Raw genomic sequence first — 12127 nt, 5'->3', positions numbered from 1 at the left:
TTGGTCATTTCCGGAGCCGGAAATTTCTCGTCTCGGAATCGATTTGCATGACCATCTTTAGGGTAATTCGACCCCCAGGAACTCAGAAAACACATCAAAAAGAGCGTAGGACCAGCAGCAGAGAAATGACGACGAAAATCTTGAGTTTTTTGGCTGTACCTTTTGATCCATCAATCGCAGCGTATTGGGACTGCGCTCAATCGATTCCTCTCGCAAAATTACGTCGGAATAGGGCCTCAAAGAATTAATTGCAGCATTTTTTGGAATCGTCGAAATTTTCGCCAAAAATCCAAAGGGGTTAGCCTTACTTTTTTGGTCATTTTCGGAGCCGGAAACTTCTCGTCTCGGAATCGATTTGCATGACCATCTCTAGGGTAATTCGACCCCCAGGAACTCAAAAAACACATCAAAAAGAGCGTAGGACTAGCAGCAGAGAAATGAAGACAAAAATCTTGATTTTTTTGGCTGTAACTTTTGATCTATCAATCGCAGCGTATTATGACTGCGCTCAATCGATTCCTCTTGCAAAATTACGTCGGAATAGGGCCTCAAAGAATTAATTGCAGCATTTTTTGGAATCGTCGAAATTTTCGCCAAAAATCCAAAGGGGTTAGCCTTACTTTTTTGGTCATTTCCGGAGCCGGAAATTTCTCGTCTCGGAATCGATTTGCATGACCATCTTTAGGGTAATTCGACCCCCAGGAACTCAGAAAACACATCAAAAAGAGCGTAGGACCAGCAGCAGAGAAATGACGACGAAAATCTTGAGTTTTTTGGCTGTACCTTTTGATCCATCAATCGCAGCGTATTGGGACTGCGCTCAATCGATTCCTCTCGCAAAATTACGTCGGAATAGGGCCTCAAAGAATTAATTGCAGCATTTTTTGGAATCGTCGAAATTTTCGCCAAAAATCCAAAGGGGTTAGCCTTACTTTTTTGGTCATTTTCGGAGCCGGAAACTTCTCGTCTCGGAATTGATTTGCATGACCATCTCTAGGGTAATTCGACCCCCAGGAACTCAGAAAACACATCAAAAAGAGCGTAGGACCAGCAGCAGAGAAATGACGATGAAAATCTTGAGTTTTTGGGCTGTAACTTTTGATCTATCAATCGTAGCGTATTGGGACTGCGCTCAATCGATTCCTCTCGCAAAATTACGTCGGAATAGCGCCTCAAAGATTTTATTGCAGCATTTTTTGGAATCGTCGAAATTTTCGCCAAAAATCCAAAGGGGTTAGCCTTACTTTTTTGGTCATTTTCGGAGCCGGAAATTTCTCGTCTCGGAATCGATTTGCATGACCATCCCTAGGGTAATTCGACCCTCAGGAACTCAAAAAACACATCAAAAAGAGCGTAGGACCAGCAGCAGAGAAATGACGACGAAAATCTTGAGTTTTTTGGCTGTTACTTTTGATCCATCAATCGCAGCGTATTGGGACTGCGCTTAATCGATTCCTCTCGCAAAATTACGTCGGAATAGCGCCTCAAAGAATTTATTGCAGCATTTTTTGAAATCGTCGAAATTTTCGCCAAAAATCCAAAGGGGTTAGCCTTACCTTTTTGGTCATTTTCGGAGCCGGAAATTTCTCGTTTCGGAATCGATTCGCATGACCAACTCTAGGGTAATTCGACCCTCAGGAACTCAAAAAACACATCAAAAAGAGCGTAGGACCAGCAGCAGAGAAATGACGACGAAAATCTTGAGTTTTTTGGCTGTAACTTTTGATCCATCAATCGCAGCGTATTGGGACTGCGCTCAATCGATTCCTCTCGCAAAATTACGTCGGAATAGCGCCTCAAAGATTTTATCGCAGCATTTTTTGGAATCGTCGAAATTTTCGCCAAAAATCCAAAGGGGTTAGCCTTACTTTTTTGGTCATTTTCGGAGCCGGAAATTTCTCGTCTCGGAATCGATTTGCATGACCATCTCTAGGGTAATTCGACCCTCAGGAACTCAAAAAACACATCAAAAAGAGCGTAGGACCAGCAGCAGAGAAATGACGACGAAAATCTTGAGTTTTTTGGCTGTAACTTTTGATCCATCAATCGCAGCGTATTGGGACCGCGCTCAATCGATTTCTCTCGCAAAATTACGTCGGAATGGGGCCTCAAAGAATTAATTGCAGCATTTTTTGGAATCGTCGAAATTTTCGCCAAAAATCCAAAGGGGTTAGCCTTACTTTTTTGGTCATTTTCGGAGCCGGAAATTTCTCGTCTCGGAATCGATTTGCATGACCATCTCTACGGTAATCCGACCCCCAGGAACTCAGAAAACACATCGAAAAGAGCGTAGGACCAGCAGCAGAGAAATGACGACGAAAATCTTGAGTTTTTTGGCTTTAACTTTTGATCTATCAATCGCAGCGTATTGGGACTGCGCTCAATCGATTCCTCTCGCAAAATTACGTCGGAATAGGGCCTCAAAGAATTAATTGCAGCATTTTTTGGAATCGTCGAAATTTTCGCCAAAAATCCAAAGGGGTTAGCCTTACTTTTTTGGTCATTTTCGAAGCCGGAAACTTCTCGTCTCGGAATCGATTTGCATGACCATCTCTAGGGTAATTCGACCCCCAGGAACTCAAAAAACACATCAAAAAGAGCGTAGGACTAGCAGCAGAGAAATGAAGACGAAAATCTTGAGTTTTTAGGCTGTAACTTGTGATCTATCAATCGCAGCGTATTGGGACTGCGCCTATTCGATTCCTCTCGCAAAATTACGTCGGAATAGCGCCTCAAAGATTTTATCGCAGCATTTTTTGGAATCGTCGAAATTTTCGCCAAAAATCCAAAGGGGTTAGCCTTACTTTTTTGGTCATTTTCGAAGCCGGAAACTTCTCGTCTCGGAATCGATTTGCATGACCATCGCTAGGGTAATTCGACCCCCAGGAACTCAAAAAACACATCAAAAAGAGCGTAGGACTAGCAGCAGAGAAATGAAGACGAAAATCTTGAGTTTTTAGGCTGTAACTTGTGATCTATCAATCGCAGCGTATTGGGACTGCGCCTATTCGATTCCTCTCGCAAAATTACGTCGGAATAGGGCCTCAAAGAATTAATTGCAGCATTTTTTGGAATCGTCGAAATTTTCGCCAAAAATCCAAAGGGGTTAGCCTTACTTTTTTGGTCATTTTTGGAGCCGGAAATTTCTCGTCTCGGAATCGATTTGCATGACCATCTCTAGGGTAATTCGACCCCCAGGAACTCAGAAAACACATCAAAAAGAGCGTAGGACCAGCAGCAGAGAAATGAAGACGAAAATCTTGAGTTTTTTGGCTGTAACTTTTGATCTATCAATCGCAGCGTATTATGACTGCGCTCAATCGATTCCTCTCGCAAAATTACGTCGGAATAGGGCCTCAAAGTATTTATGGCAGCACTTTTCGGAATCGTCAAAATTTCCGCTAAAAATCCAAAGGGGTTAGCCTTACTTTTTTGGTCATTTTTGGAGCCGGAAATTTCTCGTTCCGGAATCGATTCGCATGACCATCTCTTGAGTAATTTGACCCCAAGGAACTCAGAAAACACATCAAAAAGAGCGTAGGACCAGCAGCAGAGAAATGACGATGAAAATCTTGAGTTTTTGGGCTGTAACTTTTGATCTATCAATCGTAGCGTATTGGGACTGCGCTCAATCGATTCCTCTCGCAAAATTACGTTGGAATAGCGCCTCAAAGAATTTATTGCAGCATTTTTTGGAATCCTCGAAATTTTCGCCAAAAATCCAAAGGGGTTAGCCTTACTTTTTTGGTCATTTTCGGAGCCGGAAATTTCTCGTCTTGGAATCGATTTGCATGACCATCTCCAGGGTAAATTGACCCCCAGGAACTCAGAAAACACATCAAAAAGAGCGTAGGACCAGCAGCAGAGAAATGACGACGAAAATCTTGAGTTTTTTGGCTGTAACTTTTGATCTATCAATCGCAGCGTATTGGGACTGCGCTCAATCGATTCCTCTCGCAAAATTACGTTGGAATAGGGCCTCAAAGAATTTATTGCAGCATTTTCTGGAATCGTCGAAATTTTCGCCAAAAATCCAAAGGGGTTAGCCTTACTTTTTTGGTCATTTTTGGAGCTGGAAATTTCTTGTCTCAGAATCGATATGCATGACTATCTCTAGAGTAATTCGACCCCCAGGAACTCAGAAAACACATCAAAAAGAGCGTAGGACCAGCAGCAGAGAAATGACGACGAAAATCTTGAGTTTTTTGGCTGTAACTTTTGATCTATCAATCGCAGCGTATTGGGACTGCGCTCAATCGATTCCTCTCGCAAAATTACGTTGGAATAGGGCCTCAAAGAATTTATTGCAGCATTTTCTGGAATCGTCGAAATTTTCGCCAAAAATCCAAAGGGGTTAGCCTTACTTTTTTGGTCATTTTTGGAGCTGGAAATTTCTTGTCTCAGAATCGATATGCATGACTATCTCTAGAGTAATTCGACCCCCAGGAACTCAGAAAACACATCAACAAGAGCGTAGGACCAGAAGCAGAGGAATGATTGTGAAAATCTTCAGTCAGTGTGCCTCAACTTCTTATCGTTTGCTTGCAGCGCGTTTGAACCGCGCTGAATCAAGTCTTTTCTCAACAGCATTGTGACGTCATGCACTTAAGCAATAGTTGAAGTTCACTTGCAAACCAGTCAAACTTCAACAGAATTCATCTCAAGTCTCAATCCCATCCTTTTATAGAGAGAAAGACCTTATTTTTATGTACAGATTCAAAGGATCTGTTTTAGATTCATTGGACGTCTATGATTCCAATTAGTGTATTCGGAGAATCGTTTCGCTGATACTCAGTAAGATACGCAACACATACTCAAAAATCCATTTAGATTTTATTTATTTTATTCTAGGTTACGTAAAATACTAACAATATATCATAATACATCTTGTATGCCACCGCGGACCATCGAACCAGTACGCAGGTCGGAACCACCCGTCAGAATTTTCTATTTAATGTGTGTTCGTGGTAGTTCTCATTTCTTCATCCACATTCTTACTATTACTTATTATTTTACACTTATTATATTTATCATTATAATATTATGATAATCATTGGTATCTTTTTATTCGCATAATGTATCAAAATCAAATCAAAACATATCATAATTGTTCTATATGTTAACTTGGTAAAGTTGTATCTACTGACACCTGAACACTTGTATTAGTATCAAGGCATACCAGGCACTCAATAAACTGGAACTGAAACTTTGTAGCTCTGACTTTTTGATTTTCCTCTCTGCTCCTCTGAAATTCCAGTGCAAAATTCCAGGTTCTTCACCCGTGAGTGATTCGCTGCTAGCAGAATGTCAAGACTCTCCGCAATGGATTCCTTCCGCGAAATGACGTCAAATTAAGGTATCGATAAATCGATTACAGCAATTATCGACATCCGCAAAAAATAGTCTGAAAAAATCCAAAAAAGTTAGTCTGGTTTTTGTGCGATCTCAGGGTGAAATTGCTTTTGGGACCATGAGAACGTCTGAGTTCAGGAAGTCCCTTAAAAGCAAGTGAATAACGATACTGTTTAATTGACTGACGGTTTTGATAATATATACATGGTATAAATTCTGTTTATTTGTCTTGACCATCAGGTTACACTACGCGATTTAGCAGTGGCTGTTCGCCATATAGATACATCATAATAATAATCGAGACAAATCGCAATGATCATACAAATCATTAAGATACAATAATTGTATCTCAGGATCAATCGTAACGTTCGCTACATTTCGTAATATGATTAGCATATTCACTCACGTAGCATTATCGAGTATACTTGATTATATTAGTACTTACCTGAGCCACAAAGCTGCTGTTATCCAGGCCCAATAGGCAATAGCCAGAAATAAGATCATCCCGCCATCAAACCTAGGTTAATAAATTTGATCAAATCTTAAAATTTCCCTTACGATGTGAGAAAAGACATGTCTTTTGAATCCGACGAATCACGCGCAAAATGTGTGAGAATCGGGTGATATTATCCGTAAACGGTTATATGAGTTATATCATAATAATTAAGCTGGCACTTGGCTTACTCTGATGAATATGGATGACTGTTTGCTGTAACATTGTCACAGTGATGTTAGAAAAAATGCGAATTCATGTTTTGGTATATCAATTTCAAACTCAAACACCATGGTCTGTATCGCAGGCGGTTTCCAAATGCGAGTATTTTTTTGTACCGATCGTCATATGTACTTTCGTTGAATATGAAACATACGTGAATAAAAACTAGTAAAAATGAAGAAGTTCATTTTGTGAGAGATAAAACAATCGGTAGTTGCATTGCAGAAGTTGTGTTAAAAGCGTGAATTTATTGGCGATAATGGATGATAAACTATTAAATGAGATGGAATTTACTGATATTATTTGACAATGTGTAACACTCGAAAAAATTAGTGCAACCAAATATCGTTTAACTGCGATTATTATAGTTTAAGTGTAATGTATTGCTGTTCTAAATATTTGTTTATGTTCTAAAACATTTTAAATAATACGCCACAGTGCGCACAAAGTTTTTGTACCAAACCCTAAGCTATATTTTTCAGTTGGTGGAAGAGTGAAACAATCTTCGGCTGCTGGATGAAAGTAAAATCAACATTCAATTTTACAACAACGTATCCATGATAGACTTCTTCGACGTTGAAAACGAATTCTCTATTGATAATAAATAGCCAACCATTATTCGATTTCGCAATTGCATCCCGATTCACTTTCGATTACTGATATAGCTGTGAATAGTAATCGTAAAAATCTTTGGCCTCATACAAGTGGGAGTTATAATGGAATGCATTATACCGTTTCGCGCCTGATTATTTTTGTATAACGAGACAATTTCGACTCAGCAGATAAAGAAAATACAGTTTTCAAATGAATTTAAAAAAGCTCATAGGTTCTTTGTACTTTCTGCTACCTATGTTTGTAGAAATGAGACAGAAAAAGTAGCTGCACCTGAAAAAGCGGCTGACTGATTTCGCGAACGATGTCTCACTTACTGCGAAACAAAGGAGAAGAAAAAAAATGCCGGGGGAGATGGAATATTGTAATAACGTTATTATTAGCGTGGCAGAACTTCGCAGCCATTCTGAAGTCGGAATGGGTATCATGAGCTTTCCATTAGGCTCGACACTTCAGCGAGAATTCCCGTCTTTAGAAGCCTCCGAGAATTGAAAAAACCCATCAAACGCTCGATCTCTCGACTCGAGTAATCGTTTTATTTCTCCCTAGAGCGGCGAACTTTTTTTTAGAGAGTGGTTTCTTGCGATTTCTGAAATAAAAAAATCCACTTTCTTCGTTAATATTATGCGATTGAAACGATCTGATCAGCTTTTTTTTTTCTCTCTAGCATCTTTTTTTCGAGTTCTTTCTTTTTATTTACAAACTTCACCTCTGTTACTTGTACAAATATAATGCATAGCGTATCCATCTTAAATAAATAACCCTATCGTATAATTATATTATGTTATACAACTAATTAATCTTCGAAAGCTTTACATTTTCGTGCCAGTAACGCCATGTTATTGTTAATATATACTACATATTGTATGATTTCTTTGTTTTTCTATTTTCTTAATTTTTTTTTTTTTTTATAATCTGAGAACCATAATCTAGCGTATAAAATACTCATCATTTTAGTCTGGTGAAATTGGTATATCAATAATGTTTCCATTAACTTTACTCTTCATTATTATATTATATATTTGTGAAATTTTCAACAACTTCGAAAATATTTTTCTCTCTTTTTGTATTCTTGTCGCGTTTCACCTCGATAATTTATCAAAGACAAAATATCGTTGTTTTTTTTTTCAGAGCAAATAAATTCTACATTCAATGTTTTCCTTGATTCAAATTTAATTTGCAATCGGTATTGTTTAGTTGTCGTTATTCTCTTCAAAAAAAGACTTCTTCTTGCCAATAATAACGATATTTTTCAGCTTTTTTCAACGGAATAATTACGGTATAATGCAACTTGTTAGTTATAATTGATGCTTCACATATTTAGGGGGGGTACGGTGTGGACAGTCTAAAATCCTACCTATTTGTGGATTCTTTTTTTTTTTTAAGAAATGGAAACTACTTAGAGCAATTCAACTCTGAGAGCTTTATTATTTATAGTTTCAAGAACAGTTGAAAAAAATTTCATTGAAATTACTAACAAAATGGCAGCATGGCGCATATAAATAGCGAAGGACCATGTTTCAATTCGGTGACGAAAATTCCTCGGTCAATGTTTATCATATCGACTTAAAATTTTGACAATCTGTAAAACTTGTCTATCGATTCGAAATGGTCGTTACTGTTCGAAATCGTATATATTCGAAAAAAAATTCCTTCAGCATTTGGGCCACGAGGTTGAGGCCGAAAACGTGTTTTTAACTAAAAATTTTTTTTTCTATCTATTACAGATTAAACAGTGATGATCCTCGAGTTCAGAGTCGTTTGCTACTTATGTGCATCATGCCACCATTCTGTTATTAATTTCAATGAAAAAATTCTAAGACGTTCTCGAAACTATAAATAGTAAAGGCCTTAAATTGAAATTGATTCAAGTTTTTTATTTCCTTTAAAAAAAAATCCTAAAAATAGCTATGCATTTTCGACCGTCTAAGCTGTAACCCGACCCCCTAATACACTTAAATAATTATTACAGGTAAAATACTATTCTATATTCAGTAATGTATAATAAATATAATTAGACAAGCTCTGCACTTTCTCAAGGTAAAAATCACACAGCAGTTAACGGTATACTATTATTATTATATAATATCATCAACGTACATTTCTCGCATCGCACTTTACCATTCACACTTCCATTATGGCGCCTAATTTTATTTTATTTATTTACTCGAGAAATTAATTACTTTTTTTCCTTGTTTTTCTTTTTTCAATTTTTTTTCTCTCTTGCGTGGTTTCATTTATATAATACAATGCTGGTCGATTCGAGGCTGTACTTATAATTATCCCCTGCAATACAAAGTGTTATTTACGTTAATAAAACCATTTCGCGATATTTTTTGTTTTTCTCCATTCTCATTTTCTCTTTCATTTTTCTTTCTATTCAACTATTCTCTCCTTCTCTTATTACCATCAAATTTATAACATATTTTCTCTGCGCAAGACCGATACTTTTTTCTTTCACCTTTAAGCTTCTCTACTTCAAATTCCTATTGTTTATCATACTAATAGACAAAAAATAAGAAAATGTGTGTTTTGAACTTCGTTTGTTTGTTATTGCGAAAAATTATAGGTATGAAATACGTGTTGAAAAATGTAACGCGGCGTAACTAAACGTTTCAAATTTTTCATCAAATTCTTGATTTGTTCTTTTTCAACATGTAAAAGGGGGTTAAACATATCTGTAATATATTTACATATATATACAATATGTATGACCGATTGAATGAATATAATAATGATCGTATAATAATAAATGAGTTTAAACACCGAGATGAAAGGTGTTCTGATCGATATTTTTTATGAATGCGATAAATAAAGTAAAAGCGTTGGTCGTTGTTTTTTCCAACGAATCAACGCCACTAAAGTTTCAAACGATGATAACGTTACAAACGGCACGCTTCTAACTTCAATGAGCGTACATTTATTTATATATATATATATATGCATCCATCCACTATTTATAATCTTAACGAATCATTGAATAACGGCGCCATCTTGAAAAATTTTGCTGTCGTTATATATTACACAATGGTACATAATAATGTTATAACTATTATTATCATTATCATTATTATTATTATTATTATTATTATTATTATTATTATTTACATAATTGTTACATTATACAAGCGTATCTCCAGCATGGAAATGTTCTATTTTTAAATACCTACAACGTGTCTTTGCATGTGTTTTGTGTAATTTCCCTACGCGTCATATTTTTTACTGATTATACCGAAAATACTTGTTCTACTCGCGTTTCGATCCGTGCGATTATATGGATAGATATTTTGCGAACAGATATTGCGACGTTTCTGTGTTGGCTAAATGAGGTGAAAGTAAAAACTAAGTGAACTAAAAATCTGAATTACTTTTCTTTATATTCCTAATATTTCTCAGGCCGGAAGCAACTGCGATTGCAAATCTCCGAATGCGGTGCGTTGGCTCAAAATGGCAAAAATCAGCCACGAAAACAGCGTCGAAGTGGCTGACATTCGATTGCGAGAATTCGCCCCCGAGGTCTCGTCATAATCCTCGTCATCATCCCTTCCATTTTCCTTGCGACCCCGCAGCTTCAGGTCTGCAAAATGCGAAACGAAATGTTTCATTTCCGACAAAGAACAAGAAGAATAGCCGAGAAATAGGCGAAGAAATTCGCAAACATAAGTCAAGTGAATTTTCTTCCTGAAAGCTAGAATCGGTGCAAAAAAGGAGGGTGAAATCGGGGATGAAAAAATGTACAGAAATCAATATTTGTGCAATTGAATAATTTCGAAAAAATCTATTTCCAATAAATCCAGTACACGGTTTTTTTTCTACTTGCAAATTGACTCGGAATTCATATTCATCAGTAATAATTGATTTTTCCATTTTTTTCGCCTCTCTCATTAATATATTCCAAGGTTACCAAACTTTATCTGATTAATTCGATCTACACTGAATACCTGAATGAATCTGACACAGAAGTGAAAACTAGTGAATAAATAAATAGGCAAGAAAAAAAAAAAAGAACAGTAACAAAAAACCATGCTTACCTATTTTTTTCAGAACATTCGGATCCCCGTCTACGTAATTGTTGCCATAATTCTTAGCCATTTTTTCTGAAACAAAAGAACATAACATAAATAAATATAAAAGCGTGTGAAGCGAGATAAATCCTAGGACACATTTTCAATGAAAGTAATAAAACCGAAAATTGTGTTTTCACACCAACCGCAGATTAACCTTCTCATTTATCTAATTTGCTAATTGGAGGATTTGCTACGCTCGTTATAATTTCCACGATTTTGAATACTTCTCAATCGATCGATAAATCGGTAAAAATCGATCCACGTGTCCATTATTTACCGAAAATCCGTTATTCTGAACGCGGATTGATTCTGTCAATATAACGGATATCGGTTAGAGTTGCGTGCCTGCCGTCGGTTTGCTCAAACAGGGTGGATTTCATATCCGGCAAAGCCGTGTCAAGATCAAATACCCAGAATACATGGATGCACACATACGCAGGAAAACACACGCGTGTATTGCAGCGTGTCGCGTCGTGGAAGCGATTGAAAACCGATACGGCATATTGATACATATGCAACTATCGCGAATATATTATGGATATTGCCATGTGCGTCGAACATGCACTGCCGCAGACATTGTCGATCTGTCAAGCCATTCGTCACAATATAGATCAATAAAATTTTATTAAAATGGAACTGAACGTGCTTGCGTTAAATTGTTTTTCACTTCCCTACAATACAAAATACGATATCTCGATTCAATTGACCAAATTTTGTCACAACATTATTTCTTGAACACCGTAAATTTTGCGAAGAAACTTCTCTTCATTCTGTGCACAAATTATTAAGTAGTTTCATACCTACTTGTGCTTTTTTTTTAATCAAAATTACATCTAATTGACAAGGAATCTTAATTTCTCAAACTAGTCCTTGTTCTTATAAATTTGAAGCCTTTTTTTGAATTTCTCTAATCTCTTTCTATTTTACAATTACTTGACTATTGAATAGCTTTTTTTAATAACGCTCAGGTGGATTCTCTCTTGAGATAAATTTTCTTCTTCATTTCCGCATTTCTTGACTAAGATTCGCAATGTGCGAAATAATACCGCGATACTTTCCATGGTGCAATATCGTTTATTTACCGCAATTTCCGCTTCGCATTCGAACCAGTTATTTTCATAATGCGAGTTGAGCCGCGTATTCTGTAGAAATCTGCACAAACGTTTCTTTTTCGCTTTAATTAAACTCTGTTTGCAGCTCTTTCCTTTTAATCCTGTCTTTCATCGTCCCATTTTCCCATTCTCTCAACCGCTTTCTCTCTTTTTTTCTGCATTTATTTCGTTACGTTCTGTCTCTCTGTAAAAAAAATCATTCCTACATTATATACACTAGACTGTATAAAAAAAAATCTACTACTTCTTTTTTCAAAATTAAAGTCGAA

At 36.7% G+C, this 12127-nt stretch overlaps 1 protein-coding gene across 3 annotated transcripts in view; it reads right to left on the bottom strand.

Moving 5' to 3' along the window:
- Positions 1-9399: 9399 nt before the first annotated feature.
- Positions 9400-12127, bottom strand: part of LOC124409345 (limbic system-associated membrane protein-like) — a 103657-nt gene continuing 100929 nt past the window's right edge. For 2 of the 3 annotated variants that reach the window (XM_046886904.1, XM_046886905.1), the window contains 2 exons: positions 10711-10776; positions 9401-10256 (listed from right to left, as the gene is read on the bottom strand). In XM_046886904.1, the coding sequence (XP_046742860.1) occupies positions 10072-10256; positions 10711-10776 (251 nt within the window). In that variant the 3' untranslated portion in view covers positions 9401-10071. Of the gene's footprint in view, positions 10257-10710; positions 10777-12127 lie in introns of all 3 variants that reach the window. The other variant, XM_046886906.1, reaches the window with a different exon arrangement.

Source organism: Diprion similis, chromosome 8, assembly GCF_021155765.1.
Source record: "Diprion similis isolate iyDipSimi1 chromosome 8, iyDipSimi1.1, whole genome shotgun sequence".
Lineage (NCBI taxonomy): Eukaryota > Metazoa > Arthropoda > Insecta > Hymenoptera > Diprionidae > Diprion > Diprion similis.
The sequence above is the reverse complement of the archived record's forward strand: the minus strand, read 5'-3'. Positions and strand labels throughout refer to the sequence as shown.